This window comes from Falco cherrug, chromosome 6 (genome assembly GCF_023634085.1).
Source record: "Falco cherrug isolate bFalChe1 chromosome 6, bFalChe1.pri, whole genome shotgun sequence".
NCBI classification, from domain to species: Eukaryota; Metazoa; Chordata; class Aves; order Falconiformes; family Falconidae; genus Falco; species Falco cherrug.
The window spans coordinates 12,853,165-12,868,189 of NC_073702.1; the positions used below are offsets into that span (position 1 = coordinate 12,853,165).

Below are 15,025 nucleotides of genomic sequence, written 5' to 3' on the forward strand. Positions count from 1 at the left end.
CCAAAAATCAAAAATTCTCTGCCAGGACGAAGTAATATATGAATCTCAGTCACACTTTTGATAAATTCCGTACATCCCAACACAAGCAGGATGTTTTTGCCTTTCAGTCCAGTACCTTTATTGTTTGAAAATTTGGCTTAAGAGAACTCACATCTCAAATGGTCCTTTACATTCTTAAAAAAATTCTAAATAGTCTTAAGACTTTCTTAAGAAAAAAGAAAAGTATTAAGTCTTTCATAATAGACTTAAGACTTTTAGACACAACTATCTGTCTCATATACTGAGTATAGTACTGATCAGAGTGCTGCTCATAGGTACCGATGGTTTTAGACAGGTTTACAAGGGCTTGAAAGATACTGGGTTAGTGCTTCTGTAAAGTCCTCTGATTATCCTCAAAATTGCTAGTTCCAGGGAAGCAGCTGCTTATTTCAACCTTCCCGGCTGCCTGGTTTCATCCTTAGCCTGGAAAGACCTTGGTTAGAGGAGACAAGGTATTTATTTTCAGTGCCCAATCAGTCCTTGGTTTTCTTATCAGGTTTCCAGAAGGGAGAGTGATTTTACAGTGGGATACTTGCCTGCCAAGGGTTGGCCTATCCTCATTAACTCATTTCACATGGACTGGCAGACATGAGATAGTAACAACTTTTGTGTGGCTCTGAGTAAAGCTTGACTCTTCTCCCACTGCTAATCCTGTGCGGCACTGCCTTCCCCTTGAACATGCAACTTTCCCTCGTAACTATTTAAAGGACGCTGTAAATCTTTGCAGCAACTGGCTGCTTTCCAGAGCAGCCGCAGCATGCAACACAACTGCATAACCCAGGCGAGAGAACAAATTTTGAGAAGAAATGTGTTTGACATCTCAGAGCACTGCAGTTTAGTTATTTGTATTCCTCTTTTGTGCGTAGCTCCCATGGATGGAGATGAGATCCCACACATAGGAGACATTCCTATTTGATTTTCCTGGTGAGTCACTTGACTTTTGATTTGTCAGCCACAATATCAGCCAAATATCTGTGATCAACTTCTTAATACTTTTGCAGGAGATTTTTTTTTTTAATTGATGTCACCTTTTCCAGAAAGATCTTCCCTCAAAAAAATGATAGTTGGCCACATGCTGTAAGTTTTAGGAAAGCATACGAATACAGGTAGCATCTCAGCTGTAAGCAAAGGTGAGAAATCTTGAGGTATATTACATTAAGTTTTATTGCTAAATATATGTTCTTCAACCCTAATACAAAAATTTAACTAAAAGAGATCCAGAAAATATAGCTTCTTTGGATAATAAGACTTTCCAGGTTTGTTATTCAAGAAGCCCACTGGTAGAAACAATAAAAATAAAAATAATTAAAACAATGGTAGTAACAAAGGATTTGTCGGGCAATCCAACTATAGGATGTATAAAAATAGATGAGAAAGCAGCAAAACAAGTTCTGTGACATTTGCAGGAGTGAGTGACTAATTTACACATGACAACAGGAAATATCTAATATCTGATGAGATACACTTCAGAGCATTGCATCAGTAACATGGGAGACAGAGAAGCTTATGCCACTAGATAATCAACATGGATTTATTTATAGGCATATATGCTACATTCCTTCCTAAGCGAGCTGCAGTAAAACATTTATCAATCTTTTGTAAAGCCAACGTTAAAAAATAAATCAGAATAATAACAACTTTCCTGCTCATCCCCTTTTTTGGTGGTTTTGTTTCTTAAGAAAAGTTCTTTTTGTAGTTTTTGAGAAGAAATATCCCCCAGATATCACTGTAAGGTATTTTTCTTTTCTGAATTTGTGCAGTCTTGCCCTATGTTGCTCTTAAAATATCTAAGCACTGCATTCTTCATATTCTTGCAGCACAAATAGCTACTCATAGCTATACGAACTAGATAGAAAGTAACTATCAAATCACTTGTTCCTGGTAGTGAAAGTCCTTCTCACATTCATTCTCAAGGGCAAGAGACTGAGGAATGAGGCCCAGAAGCTCTGAGCGCTAACAAACACAGGTACTGTAGTCTTCATAAGTTGTAGCATTGGAAATTCTGCTTGAACAAACAGGAAAAGTTGCCACCATGACAGCTGACAGCAGCTACGCCCTGGGGCAGTGGCCCTGAGCAGCTCTGGAGTCTGTGTCCTTGGACATACTCAGGTCACAGCCTGGTAAGCACCTAAGCAACCTGCTCTGACTCTGAAATGAATCTGCCTTGAGAAAAGGTTGGACCAGGGGACCTTCACAGGTCCCCCCTGGTCTACATTTTCCTTTGCTTCTATGCTTTTTGGATTCTTTTGTAACATACAGTCTCTGAGAGGTGATCTTTGAAAATCCTCTCCGTACACAAGAACAAAACTTCCATCCCAGTAGCTTGTATTTTGAAAAAAATTTGGAAACATCAGACAGAAACTCCCTTCCTTCTCAGATCACAGCTGGCTTTGTTTTTAGGAGTGCTGCTAGGTCTCTGTCCTCTGAAATGTCTCCTGGTATTACAAGGGCAGTCTTTCCTTTTTGAATTTTCAGTATGGTAAGTCTTTGGAATATTAGAATAAAGACAGCTGTATCAGGTCAGACCAAAGGTCCATCTGGTACGGCATACTTTCTCTGGTCAAGGTATTAATAGTGGATGCCTAGAGAAGTGTGTAGGAATAGAACAAGTACGTAGGAACATTTCTTCTATGTATTTTCCCAGCCTGCCGTGATTGTGGCCTGGGGACTTTGTGAATTGGAGGTGGTCCCTGGTGGATTTTTCCTCCATTAATCTGCCACCTCTCTTTTTGATCCCATACAACTTTCAGCGGTTTTCCTCCATTAATCTGCCACCTCTCTTTTTGATCCCATACAACTTTCAGCGTTCACAATGGTGAATGCTAAAAGTAGTGGAGAAGAATCTCACTGCTCACCTACAAGATGTATGGGGAAGTGCTGTCTGTTGCTTATTTTGAATCTTCTGGCTTCCAGCTTCAGTTGATAACCTAGTTCTTGTTTTGCAGAAGAGCAGCAATGGTTCTTTATTCACTTTTTCCATGCTGCTTAGACTTCATTAGATCTCATTTTTTCCAGGAGTGCAGAATCATCATTTATTTAATGATTTTCATACTGAAACCAGTCCAAAACTTTGATCATCCCTGCTGACCATGGTTTACACAGCAGCAGTTAGATGGTTTCTGCTTTGTTCACTATCGTTTTCCTAATTGCTCCTAACATGTAGTTTGCCTTTTGATCACTGCTGAGCACTGAGGTATGTTCTCATATCTCTTCCTATTATAGCTGACAGGTACCTTTCTAGAATGGTAGAAGTTACGATAAATTTATTGTTCATTGTTTTTTCATTGCCAATTATTTCCTCTTTATTTATACAGAATTTCAACTGCTATTTTATCAAATGCTTACTAGGTATTTTGAGATCTTCCCACAATTCACACCCTCAGCTTTCATTTTTATTGCGCAGGTAACTTCCTCGTATCTGCAGATGTTACCTCCCCGTTATTCACACTCCTTCCAGATCACATTCATGAACGTTTTGAATGGCACAGGCCTTTGTACAAATCCGTGTGGGACTTCACTAATAAGCCACCTTCTGCTTTGAAAATGATCATTAAACCTACCCTTTGTTTTCTATTCCTTGGTTGTCATTTTGGCAGCACACTGCTCACAAGCTGCCGGTTGTGGTGTAAGAGTGGGTTCACTGAGAGAAAAGGGAAAGAATAATATTAACAAAATGTTGTTGCCTTAGTTCTGTCCGAATGAACTTCTGGCCAGCACGTTTTTTGCAACCCAGTAGCTCTGCTGAGGTCAATAACCAGGTGTAAATGGAAGTGTAAAATCGGTGCAATGGAAATGTAGGCCTGGTTATAAAGAATTCAATACTTACAAACTGCTAGAATTATACTTCACAGTATTTAATTATTGCTCTATTCTCATGTATTTATGTCCTTTGTATTTCTCATAAGAGAGAAAATAACAAGTTTTAAATTCTGGCATGGTTCTTTTAATACAGAACATGTCTTACAGATGAAAATACATATTCTAAATGTCATAAATTCTGTATAGAGGTCTGTGTGTGCCAGCTTTCTGTGGTCCTGGAATCTGCCCTAATGCCACACTTCACTGAAACCCAGTTTTCATTATAAAACAAACCGACCACCTAACTCTCCCCATCCCAGAGCTGTTCAGGCAGTCCTTGAGTAGGCGTGAGTCTATACAGTAAGGCCCTAAGTCTGCAGAAAGCCTGAAATGACTCTGGGGAGAGCTGGGGCCTTTGGAGATCACCATTTTAGAAAAAAAAAAAAAAAAAAAAAGCTGTTACAGAAACCTCGTGTCTTCAGCAGTGTGAAATCTGGCTTTTTTCCCAGCTGCCACAGAAACCAGAATTTGTGCCATAGAATTTGCTCTTTTGTGGAAACAAGTAAACAGATATGCATATTTCTTTCCTTCCCTGCCCTGTCAGGATCTCTCACCCTCTGCCCTCTGGACTAAGGGAAACCCGCCCTGCCCTTGGGTTGGGGCCAGACGGAGGCTGGAGGGCAGGCAGTGAGGCAGGGAGCCCTGGAGAAAGCCCAGCCTTTAAAACTGTCACTGTGTAAAGTAACCATAGACTAATTTTATTCTCATGAGTATTTTTACTTGTGAACAGTGTTGTGGTGCACATATACTTGTGTAAGAAAGGGGAATCCTGATCCCATTTAAATCAATGGATGTTTTGTTACTGCTGTCTGCAAGGATGTGATTTCTCTCAAGGGGTATTTCATGACAGTAAAATAAATTATGCTTGCTGCAGTATTTAGAGATAAATAACAATGGAACTAAATTCCACCAGGTCAGCAATTACAAAGTTCTGTTTTTAAGAACTGAAATTTGTGTTCAGGTAACCTAATTTTGGCTCCAAAAAAATCTGAATGTATGTAGAGTTATATTACATTTTCCCACTTCTATTGAAACGTGAAAGAGCATGTTTTTCATCATCTAAATGATGTGCTAGTGGATTTGGATAATATCTAAGCAATATGCCGTGATAGAAAAAGAATAATATAAAAGAATATCATCATGACTTTTTAAACTTTGACTGAAAATACTTCCAAATTTTGGGGATTGTTTCATATATAGTTAGATGTGATTGTGAATTTTGGACTCAGGTCTTAGGAATATTATTTGTTATTATAAATGAGAAATTCTTCATTACATTTTATGCTCAACAAATAACTACCACAAACAGACAGAGCCTGTTTCTGAACTTATTTCAGTTGTTGAGAATCTTTAAAATCAGTGCAATTAGTAGGTGGACACAGATCTAAGTTAAGTGAGATCAGAGTCCTAATTTCTGCTGAAACATAACTGTGTTCATTGCAATATTAGCCTAGTTCTGCTTGAAGTCTGCTGAAGTTTTCTTTTGATTTTCTTTGCCATTCTGCTGAAAAATTATTTCTCTTGTATTTAAGGTAATTGGAATCACTGACTGTAACATTCAGGGATAAGCACTGTCTGGCACCCCTGGAGACAAAGTACAAATCTTCTGACGTAGAAAGAAATGAAAATATGAAAGACACCACAATCTAGACTTTCATCCAGAGGCAGTGGGAACTGCAAACCTCACCCACAGAAAGAATTATGGCAAGGGGATGTGGAGCTGTGGTGCAAGTTTGTCTGGCCCCATGTATAGACCATCTCTGTTTGTGCTGAAGAACACTCCAGAGGGATTTCTTGGATTTTGGAGACTACATTGGGACAGCCTTTTGTTCATAAACTGGCTGCAATGCCATCACAGTGAAGTTCACCTGGAAAGAGGGTTGTGCTAAGGAGATGAGAATCTGGCCCCATGTATTACCAGCTTTCTTTGAGTGATGTCTCCTAGAAAGAAGCCATTTGGTCTGTATAGAAAATGGCATATGACAGCTTGGAAAGAAAAGCTGTTTATCTTCCCATGCCAAAATTCATAAAATTTTGGACAGAACAGTACATTTTTATGATGAAGGTAAGAATTTATTGGATAATAAATTATTTGTTATATTCCCATGATATGTTGGAGCCTGACAAGGATTATATTTTAGCTGTAAATTCAATTACCTTACACTTGTGGATACTGGTTTAATTATTTGTTGCTGGTTTAATGAAAAGGCACTTAAATCAGTACAGTTTTTACCCCTGATGCCAATGAGATCAGTCACAGGTCCAAGCTGCCTTAATTCTTTGAGTGATTAATAAAGAAATGCCATCACTCACAGCCACACACAGTTTAACTTGAGCTATCAGAGCCAAACACAGTGTAACCCCAAACACACAGAAGTGAGTGGTAAGCACTTGTCCTAGGTCTGCTAAACTACAAAGAGAGCAGTGACCGTTGTACTACCGGTAAGAATAGAGGAGGGTGAAATGTATAAAGTAGATTTCTTTGGTTGTAAACTGACCAGAGAATGTGGCCATAAGAAGCTGAAGTTAAATGCAAAGATTGAAAGCAGTATTTAGAGAAAACCACGTGAGACAGAAATAACTTTCCAGGAGATAGGAGATAAGTAGTGACCTCCCTCCTGTCTTCCCTGCTGCTCCATTCCCCTCTGGCCATGGGTGGGAGGGAGGCGCAGGGCTGGGGGCACCAACCTCTGGGACACCACTCACGTGAGCAGAGGCCTCACTTCAGCAGAGCAAACTGGATTTTTGTTACTCCAGTCCCAAAGACTGCTCTTGAGCCCTCAGTGCCAGCAAATATGTCGCAAATACTTTTCAGAGAAAGAACAAACTTGCCTAGTCTCTCCTAAAAATCCTGCTTGAAAGTACAGCCGGTGACACTGAGCTTCTCTGAGCCCAGTCAAACAATAAATATCAGGAGAGGGCTTAATTTAGCCATCCTAAATTGCTGTCAGCCCAAGCCTGAACTGAGGAACCTTCTTCTCTGCCACATTTAACAGATCCTTCTGAGCCAAATGTTGGTTTCTGTGGTTTGTGCTGGATTGCACCTTCTGAAAGTATAACTACAGCCATCTCACTGCAACCTTTTTCATGACAGACAGCAAGCTTTATATTCACAAGAGAAACCGGGGCTACCTGGTTTATTTGCTATTTCCCTCCAATCAAGCCACAGTCTCACCAGGCCGCTGTATGAATACACGTTCTCCAACCCAAGCCACACAGACGAACAGGAATATGGAATCAGATAGCTGAGGAGAGGAATGTGAAGTCAGATGGTTAAGCACACTTTAAAACGCTAGTGAGGTGATGACATTCTCACATAGCTTTGTTTCAAGACATGGTATGTGAACGAAGTCACCATACCTTAGCTAAAGAACAGAGTTCTTTTGGAGAATCATGTTCTATGTTGTTTAATTAATCTACTTTCAACAGCTGAGCAGTCAGTGCTTAGATGATGGATCCCTGGGCAAGTGACTAAACAGCAATCACTGTGCACTGGGATTTTCCAGAAAAATTTGCATTAGCCCAATTCATAGAAAGAGAAAAATAGTAAGTGACATAAAGACACATCAAAATAGTCACATCATCTAAATGTGAGCACTAGGTGGATGGGGAGTACCTCTGTGACCCTTAGCAAGGTAGTAAGATACGTGCTCCACCTAACTCGGTTTACATTTGCATGAAATGGGAATAACATTGACTAGATCATGGGGCTAGTAAATCAGCTACCGCTAGTTTGTCTGCTAATATTTTTCTGGCTTTTTAAGTTAATGTGGTAATTATTAGTAGAACAGCTAAACAGGAATTCCGTCATAGATTGTGAGTTTTGTTTCAAGATGAAGACATCAAAATTCATGCAGTACAACCAGAGCCTATTAGTGTTTTCTAAAGAATTTTTCCTTTTCCCAAAAATAGAATACTAAGTGGGTTTTCCAAGCTTTAGTTACAAAGTGTCTCCAATGTTTTATTTCATTAAGCATGGCTTTTGAGGACCCTGGATTGGGAAAATACTCTAGGCATAGAAGAATTCCACCCATGAGAATTGCTGCAATGAAAAGCAAACGAAAAGAGATTCTAGATTGTTCAGAAGCAGAGTACGTGTTCTCCAAATTTCTCTGAACAAGGCTGCCCTTCTTCAGAGAGGACAGGGTGTGTGTCAATAACCCCAGACACAAGCAATGGCAGGCATCGTCATGCCATGTGCCAAAAAAGACTTGCTAATTTACTCAAGATGGCACCACTTAGTTCCATATCTAACTGCTGGGATGGCTTTATCTTCCTTCATGCTGCCACAAATAACTTGACAATAATAAGCAGTCTCAAAGGCAAACTTAATGCCACAACCCATATATGACAAAAAAGATGGTTTGACATCTGCCTCTTTTCCACTCCTTCACAAACCTTCTGGTACTCCCAAGCCCTGGGTGCTCTCACTTTTTTCCTTCCCATGCCACACTCCCAAGCCCTTCCCCTTCTTAATAACTTCAGGTGACTTCTATGTCCCGCTCTCCTTCCTGCTCCTTACAGATTCATTCTGTGCCCTACAGATATTACTGCATGACATAATGGTAATATCTGCATGGGGGATGAGTGACTCGGGTGTGTGGTGACTTGGGCAAACTTATTGTGAAATTGTAGTAATATTGATCAATCATATTAATATTTTATGATTTTTAATTTTCTTTGTTGACAGTGGTTTCATGTGCCAATTCTGGCACCGATATATGTTCACCATCGTGATGCTGGATGGCAAGACTCCCTGAGTGTACCTTTCTTGAAAGGGGAAAATGTGGTGTCACCCAAGATGTGCTTGCTTAGGCATTAAAATGAGACATTATTCACAGCAAACTGTTCGTGTCTATGATCCAGCCCCTGCCGTTCTAACAACAGACATAAAATGGTGAACAACATTAACACTGGAATTACCAATACTGGGAATGAGAGTTACAGCAAACTGGGACAAATGGGGTAGTTCATTGCTCAGTTATCGCTTCAGACTCTCAGCAGACAGCAGAGATCACTGCATTTCCTATATTCCACACTTAAAAAGGAAAAAAATCTGGAAATTTAAGCTACCTTAGAATACTAAGAATCTAGAGGAGATGAAACCTTACAAATGTGATGTATTAGCACAACCTGGCATACTTTTCCATACGTACATGAATTTTGACTGTGGTAACTATTGGGACCTTCCAGCTGTTCACCTCTTTCCCTTGGTCTTTTCATGCATACAGATTTTAGTGTGTCTCTGTCTTTTTATGTCCATGTGAGCAAATATGATTAAGTCTCTTTGTGTGTCCAAATGTATAATAGTCTATGGAAAGAGAGTGCTTTATCAATAAGCAACAGAAAAACAAAAGTCTGCTTAGTGAAACTGATGTGTATTCCTTGAAAAGGTTTGAGTTTAAGCAATGAAAACCTTCTTACATAACTGGCTTTTTTCAGAAAAACCAGCTGGGACACAACCAGACAGGCTTCACCCGAGTCCACCTGATGAGCAAATCAGTGAGAAATGGAAATGCCTGCCTTACAGAACCAGGGCTCCCTTGTACTCAGAGCTTTTAGTCTTAACACCACGCCAGGGCCACCAACTTCCTCAGACTTCCTGGTACGTAGTACTCTGTCACCTGCCTGGCTGAACAGCAGACCCTGCTATTCAGTAACTGGCATCATGGAACTCGCATTTTCTTAATCTCCCTGCCCTGATGCTGGCACAAGCAGTAGCCTTTTCTTTGCTCTCTTGGATTCTTTATACTCAACTGGCTCCAGAGATCCGCCCTCGGAGCCTGCCAGGACACATGTCTGTCCAGCCTCCACCTCCTTCCCTTTGCAAGATTAAAACAGAGGCAGCAGCCTGCACCCTCCTCCTGGCTGGGTCCTGCGCGGGGCAGGAGGAGGTGGCTGCACCCGTTGCCTCTCTCTTCTACAGGGCTAATGAGAGGGAAGCAGGCGGTGTGACTTGTATGCACCACGTATTCACATGAGCGGAGTGAGGAGAGCCAGCAGCAAAGATGAAAAGCAACTGGTAAGAGAACATTTGGGATTTAGAGACATCTGTAAATAAGAGATTAGAAGCAGTTAAAGCTGTCCTTGCCAGCTGCTGCCTTTGTTGCTTGGTTTTATGACATCATTATGTGAAGGAAATGGTAATAGGAAGAGCTGTATTGACATGTTTTATTATAAGGCAAAGATAAAAAGTTCTCACGTAAAGAAATTATCTTGTCAGATCTGTTAGTAAATCCTTAACTGGGGTTTTTATACATTTAATATGCATAGCTCTGAGGAGAAAGTCAATAACAGAATCTGTCAAAAACTATAGATTCATACTGAAGTTTTCTTTCTGTTTACAGGAAAATTACAGCTTTCTTTTGCATGTGTAGTTTTCTGTGGTCTTTCATCTCAGCCACGATCCAGCAACAATCAAGTAAGGAGACAGATTTATCTGCATTTCATCTTTCTGCAACTTTGACTGTCAAAAGAATTATTCTGAGCTTATTCAAAATTAAAATACTCTCTAGCTAGCCATCACAGAAAGACAGAACTGTCTATGTGTATGTATGTATGCATGCATGTAAGAATGAGGGGAAAAAGCAAGAGCTGTGTGTTAAAGTCTGTTAGATGTCTGTTAGATGTATTGTTAAAGTAAGGATTAAAATCTGGCTATAGGTGGTAGACAGGTCACAAACCTCCTCCTGTCTTTCATTGCTTCTGGTTAAGATGTTATTTGCTATGTGTGGCAACAAACTGGTTCTACTTTATTTGCTGGGCATAAAATGTGAATGGCTGGATGTCAGCCATCAAATAATATAGAATGAGGCCATTTCTAAGGTGTAACATGTCAACCTGAATGTTCCCTTTAAGTCTATGTTGTCAGAAGGAAACCCACATTTATGGCTGAGCCTTTGCAGCACACAAGAGGCTCTCTGTAGGTTAGAAATGTATCTCCCTCTAACTTGCACTCTTCATTCTTCCCCACCCAGACTCTACTAATATTTTCCAGACTGACCTGATACTGGACTTGCACATGACACTTAAACTCTTCAAATAAATTTTTATTTTTCCTTCCTCTTTCCTTAAATTAAGGGAATCTGGTAGATTTTCATGCTGATTGCAAAGCTTTTTGACAGATAATATTCTGAAAAATTGGATTTTAAAATTTGGTTTCCTGAAATTAATTTCTTCTACATTCTTGTTTGGGTCAACAAAAAAGACCTATATGTTCCTCTTGCTGCCACCCTATATTTCATGAATAATCATTCTCTGATGAAATGTGGCACAGAGGAAGATGGGAACACCTGGAACACCAGAAAGGATGGAAAAGATGCCAACAGTTTCTCAACAGTCCCTTTAGTTGGCATGAGGTTTGTTTAAGTTTCCTTGGGACTAGAGAGACTGTTGATTTAGGTAACAGGCATTCTTCCCAAAGTTTGCTTAAACCACCAAAAGTTCCAAACCAAAAAACTCCTTACACAGCAGGCCTTCTTATGCTACCACTGCTTCTCCGTAGCTCTGCAAGAGAAGAATTATTATAGCACTCTCATTTGGAGGCTTGGGGAAAAAAAAATAATCAACTAATTACTCAGGTTATAATTTTAAATTTGGAGTTCTTTAGAAACAGACGCTTATTAGCGTTTTCTTAAAGCTCTGATTTCACTGAGTACAGTTTAAATTTATTATTATATACATCTAATTATTATTATTATTAACTTTAATTTATAATATTCATACAGTTGCTTCACTTATTATTTTAAGGTGATCTGAGGCAATGTGCAGGGGCATGGTTTATAAATTCATCCTTTTTTGTAGGACTACCAGCCATTCTGGGTGCCAGTCAGAGAACAGATCTCTGCCCAACAATCAGGATTGGTCAAGACGACTTACCAGGCAAGTAGTGTCCTGACTTTTTCAAGGAAAAGCTGCTGTTCAGAAACTTTATCAGGTTATATTCATGTGACTGCACAAGTTTTTAATTAAATTAAAATGAAAGTTAAATACTGGACGCTTATTTTTTTTTCTTGTAGGCTTTGACCTGATTTCTCAGTTCCAAATAGAAAAAGCTGCTTCCCAAGGAATTATACAGAGAGTAGTGGGCTCCACTTCTTTACAAGTGGCTTATAAATTGGGACCCAATGGAGACTTCAGGATCCCAACCAGGTAATGCTTCTTGTTGTTTGGGTTTAAAAACTACATGTTTTGCAATATTGTTGTCTGAGGACTAGATCCTCTCCCCAGCTAGATCATCTCATTTGCAAAGCTTTTGGAAGGTGAAAGAGGAGTTCAACTTTTTTTCCATTGCCACCGGTAAGACCAGACTGATTCTATAACAGCAGTTTCAGGGACTTCCACTTTCTTCTACCAATGATATTGCTCAGGGTGCCTCAAGATTTGCTGATAGAAAGGGAATTATCCCTAAGAAGTGAAGCCAAAAGTTGATGATGACTGGAAAAGAGATAGGGAAGCAAAGAAAAGATAACAGGAGAGAGGAAAGTTTTCTCAAAACATTGACACAAAGGGATCTTTTGGATTAACAAGGTAGGATAAAAGTGGATTGGTTGTATGGTAAGGGTTTTTTTTGTTTGTTTGTTTTGGGGTTGGTTTTTTTTGCTTTTTGGATAACAGGTACATGCATATTCCTGGCTGATTTATGGTCACTTGGTCTATAAAAGATGAAAACTACTCTTAGCATGTCACAGACAAGTTACAATAGGAGCCAGGATTTAGGAATGTCATTGTGTTTGTGCTTTATGGGCCAGACTTGCTGCCAGTGAAGGAAAAGAGACGGTACAGCAAGGCAGAGATGTCTTTGCCAAACTTAGGCAAATTGATTCTCATCCAGCACCTTATGTAATTAAGAATGCCTTTACTTCACAATTAACTGGCAAGACCTTTAATGAGACTACTGTTTCAGCTAGGAATAATCGGTGCTGACTGTGCTCTAGTCCATCGGTGTGCTGCTGCTCTGTTACTGAGCCTGACCTGGCTGCTCTGCTCCAGTCATTTCACAGCGTGCCCCTCCCAGCAAACTGTCTTGGGAGTGAAGCTGGCAGCAAGCAGCTGGGGCTCACAGCTCAGGAGAGGCACGCTTTAAGCCATTTCCAATAATTTAAAAAACAACCCCACACCTCTCCACATAATATTTATAATGTGGCATGGTAGGTGGGTTTTACTGGTATGAATTTGGGGTGACGGAACGCCTGAGAATGTTACAGGAGTTAGCAAGTTAAGCAGAGCACCTCAAGGAAAGCTGAGCGTGTTTAATGGCGTGGGCGTAGCTCTGCCTTTCTCAGACCCGGGCACTGCAGCAGCCCTGGGCCGCTGCTGCGTTTCCCCCCGCGCCCCGTCACTCGCACGCGCAGTACGTACGGACAGCGCGCGGTTCCCGGGGGCACCCGGAGCTGTCCGCGCCCGCGGTGCTGAAACCCCGCCCCGCCGCGGGCTGCGCAGGGCGGGCACGGCGGGGCGCAGGCGGAGCGTGTAACCCGGCGGTACCTGCCCCGGCGCCCCCAGTCCTGCTGGCCCGGGAGAGGGGGCAGCCAGGACTAGCATGGGCTTGGGAAAAATACACAGCAGCGTTTTCCCCAGCTGGGTGCGTGGGCACGAAGGCACAAGTGCTGTTGGAGCACTGGGGAGGGACCCTCCATCAACACGGCAGGCTCCATGCCTGCCCTGCTGCAGAAAGCTCCTCTCACACCTTCGTTAATGAGCAGCCACGTTAGCCCCAGGTAACCGGACAGCCATGGGCAGTGTCTTCTCTTGCCTTATAAAATAGGGAGGGGTCTCTCTAAGAAAGCCCGTACCCTGACACAAGACTTTCAAGGATTTTGAGGAAGGGATGGGGAGGTGGGCGCATACGTAGAAACGGCAGCAAGCCAATTAGTGTCAGCACAGAGGGCTTGCCCAACTGTCACTGTCCAGTCAGTACTTACCAGCAATAGTAAAACAAATTTTTAGAGTAGCGTGTGCTTATTATACCAAGGCAGACAAGCCCATGTTACAGTGGCTATGGCATGGCAACGAGAGCTCAGTTAGATGGGCATGGCTCAGCATATACATTCAGTCTTTGCTGTAGCAATAGCTTATGCCTTGCAAAGCTTACACTGCTTCCTTAAAATGCTACTGAATTGTAGCTTGGTCTTTTTGCTGCTTGGTGTACTTGGCATGTCCAGAAGTATATCCCAACATGAGCAGAGATGATTGCACACAAGTCTTGACTTGAGCTTCTCCCATCATCCAAATAAATTCCCATTGGCCATTGCTTCTTCCAGCATAACATCTGCTGAAGAATCAATATAATGTTCCTTGTGTAATAAGGGACCATGAAACTGCTATGACTCATACCCATTTTCTCTAACATAGCGAACCTGTCATTTTTCAGTTTAATCTATGTACCTTCTGTAGGTGTCCACCAGTTAGTAAGTACAAAATTAATACTAGTAATTTGGATAATAATTGCATTGATTTTTAATTGCAAGCTTTAAATAATATATTAGTTCAAAGGAACGTGTTCATTAAATGTTTTTATGTGGGGGGAAAAAGGCTAGCTATCTTTATGCACTGGATGAAATCTTCATCCTTTGACTTTGCAAATGCACCTATCACATCACAAGGCCCTTGTGTCTACATGGATAAGTTAACACTAGGGAACATTCCAAGGCATTCACACTTGATCATCTATACTGTTAAAATATTATACAAGACTTTAGCATGGTTTAGGTCCAGGCTAATTAGCACTCTTTGAACAGCTCCTGGGCACAGCTTGACAGCTAGCATAGGTCATGGTCCATCGCCAATGTGCAGCTTGCATATAGTCATCATATTTCAGAAGTAAGCAGATTTAAAATTTTTCATGCCGGCTGAACTCAGTATCAGAGAACAGTCCTGGGCATACTGCATGTTGTAGCATGAAGGTAGCCTATGAAACCAGAAGTGATACCTCTTTGGCTGCATCCTCATCTCAGCAGAAAGGAGAGCAAGGTAAAGGTTGAAGCTGCCTTTTGAACAGTGTTTGTATTTGGAGTAGCAGTGTACTGCAGACCACCTTAACAGGTGACATGACAAACATTAAGATAAGAAATTATTAAATTAAAATAGGAAGTTTATAAAGCTTTATCAGTAGGCTTGGAGCATCCAG

At 40.9% G+C, this 15,025-nt stretch overlaps 1 protein-coding gene across 1 annotated transcript in view; it reads left to right on the forward strand.

Moving 5' to 3' along the window:
• Positions 1-9,787: 9,787 nt before the first annotated feature.
• COL9A1 (collagen type IX alpha 1 chain) overlaps positions 9,788-15,025 on the forward strand; it is a 75,055-nt gene continuing 69,817 nt past the window's right edge. The window contains exons 1-4 of the mRNA XM_005431948.3: positions 9,788-9,919; positions 10,245-10,318; positions 11,701-11,778; positions 11,916-12,048. Of these exons, the coding sequence (XP_005432005.1) occupies positions 9,906-9,919; positions 10,245-10,318; positions 11,701-11,778; positions 11,916-12,048 (299 nt within the window). The 5' untranslated portion in view covers positions 9,788-9,905. The remainder of the gene's footprint in view (positions 9,920-10,244; positions 10,319-11,700; positions 11,779-11,915; positions 12,049-15,025) is intronic.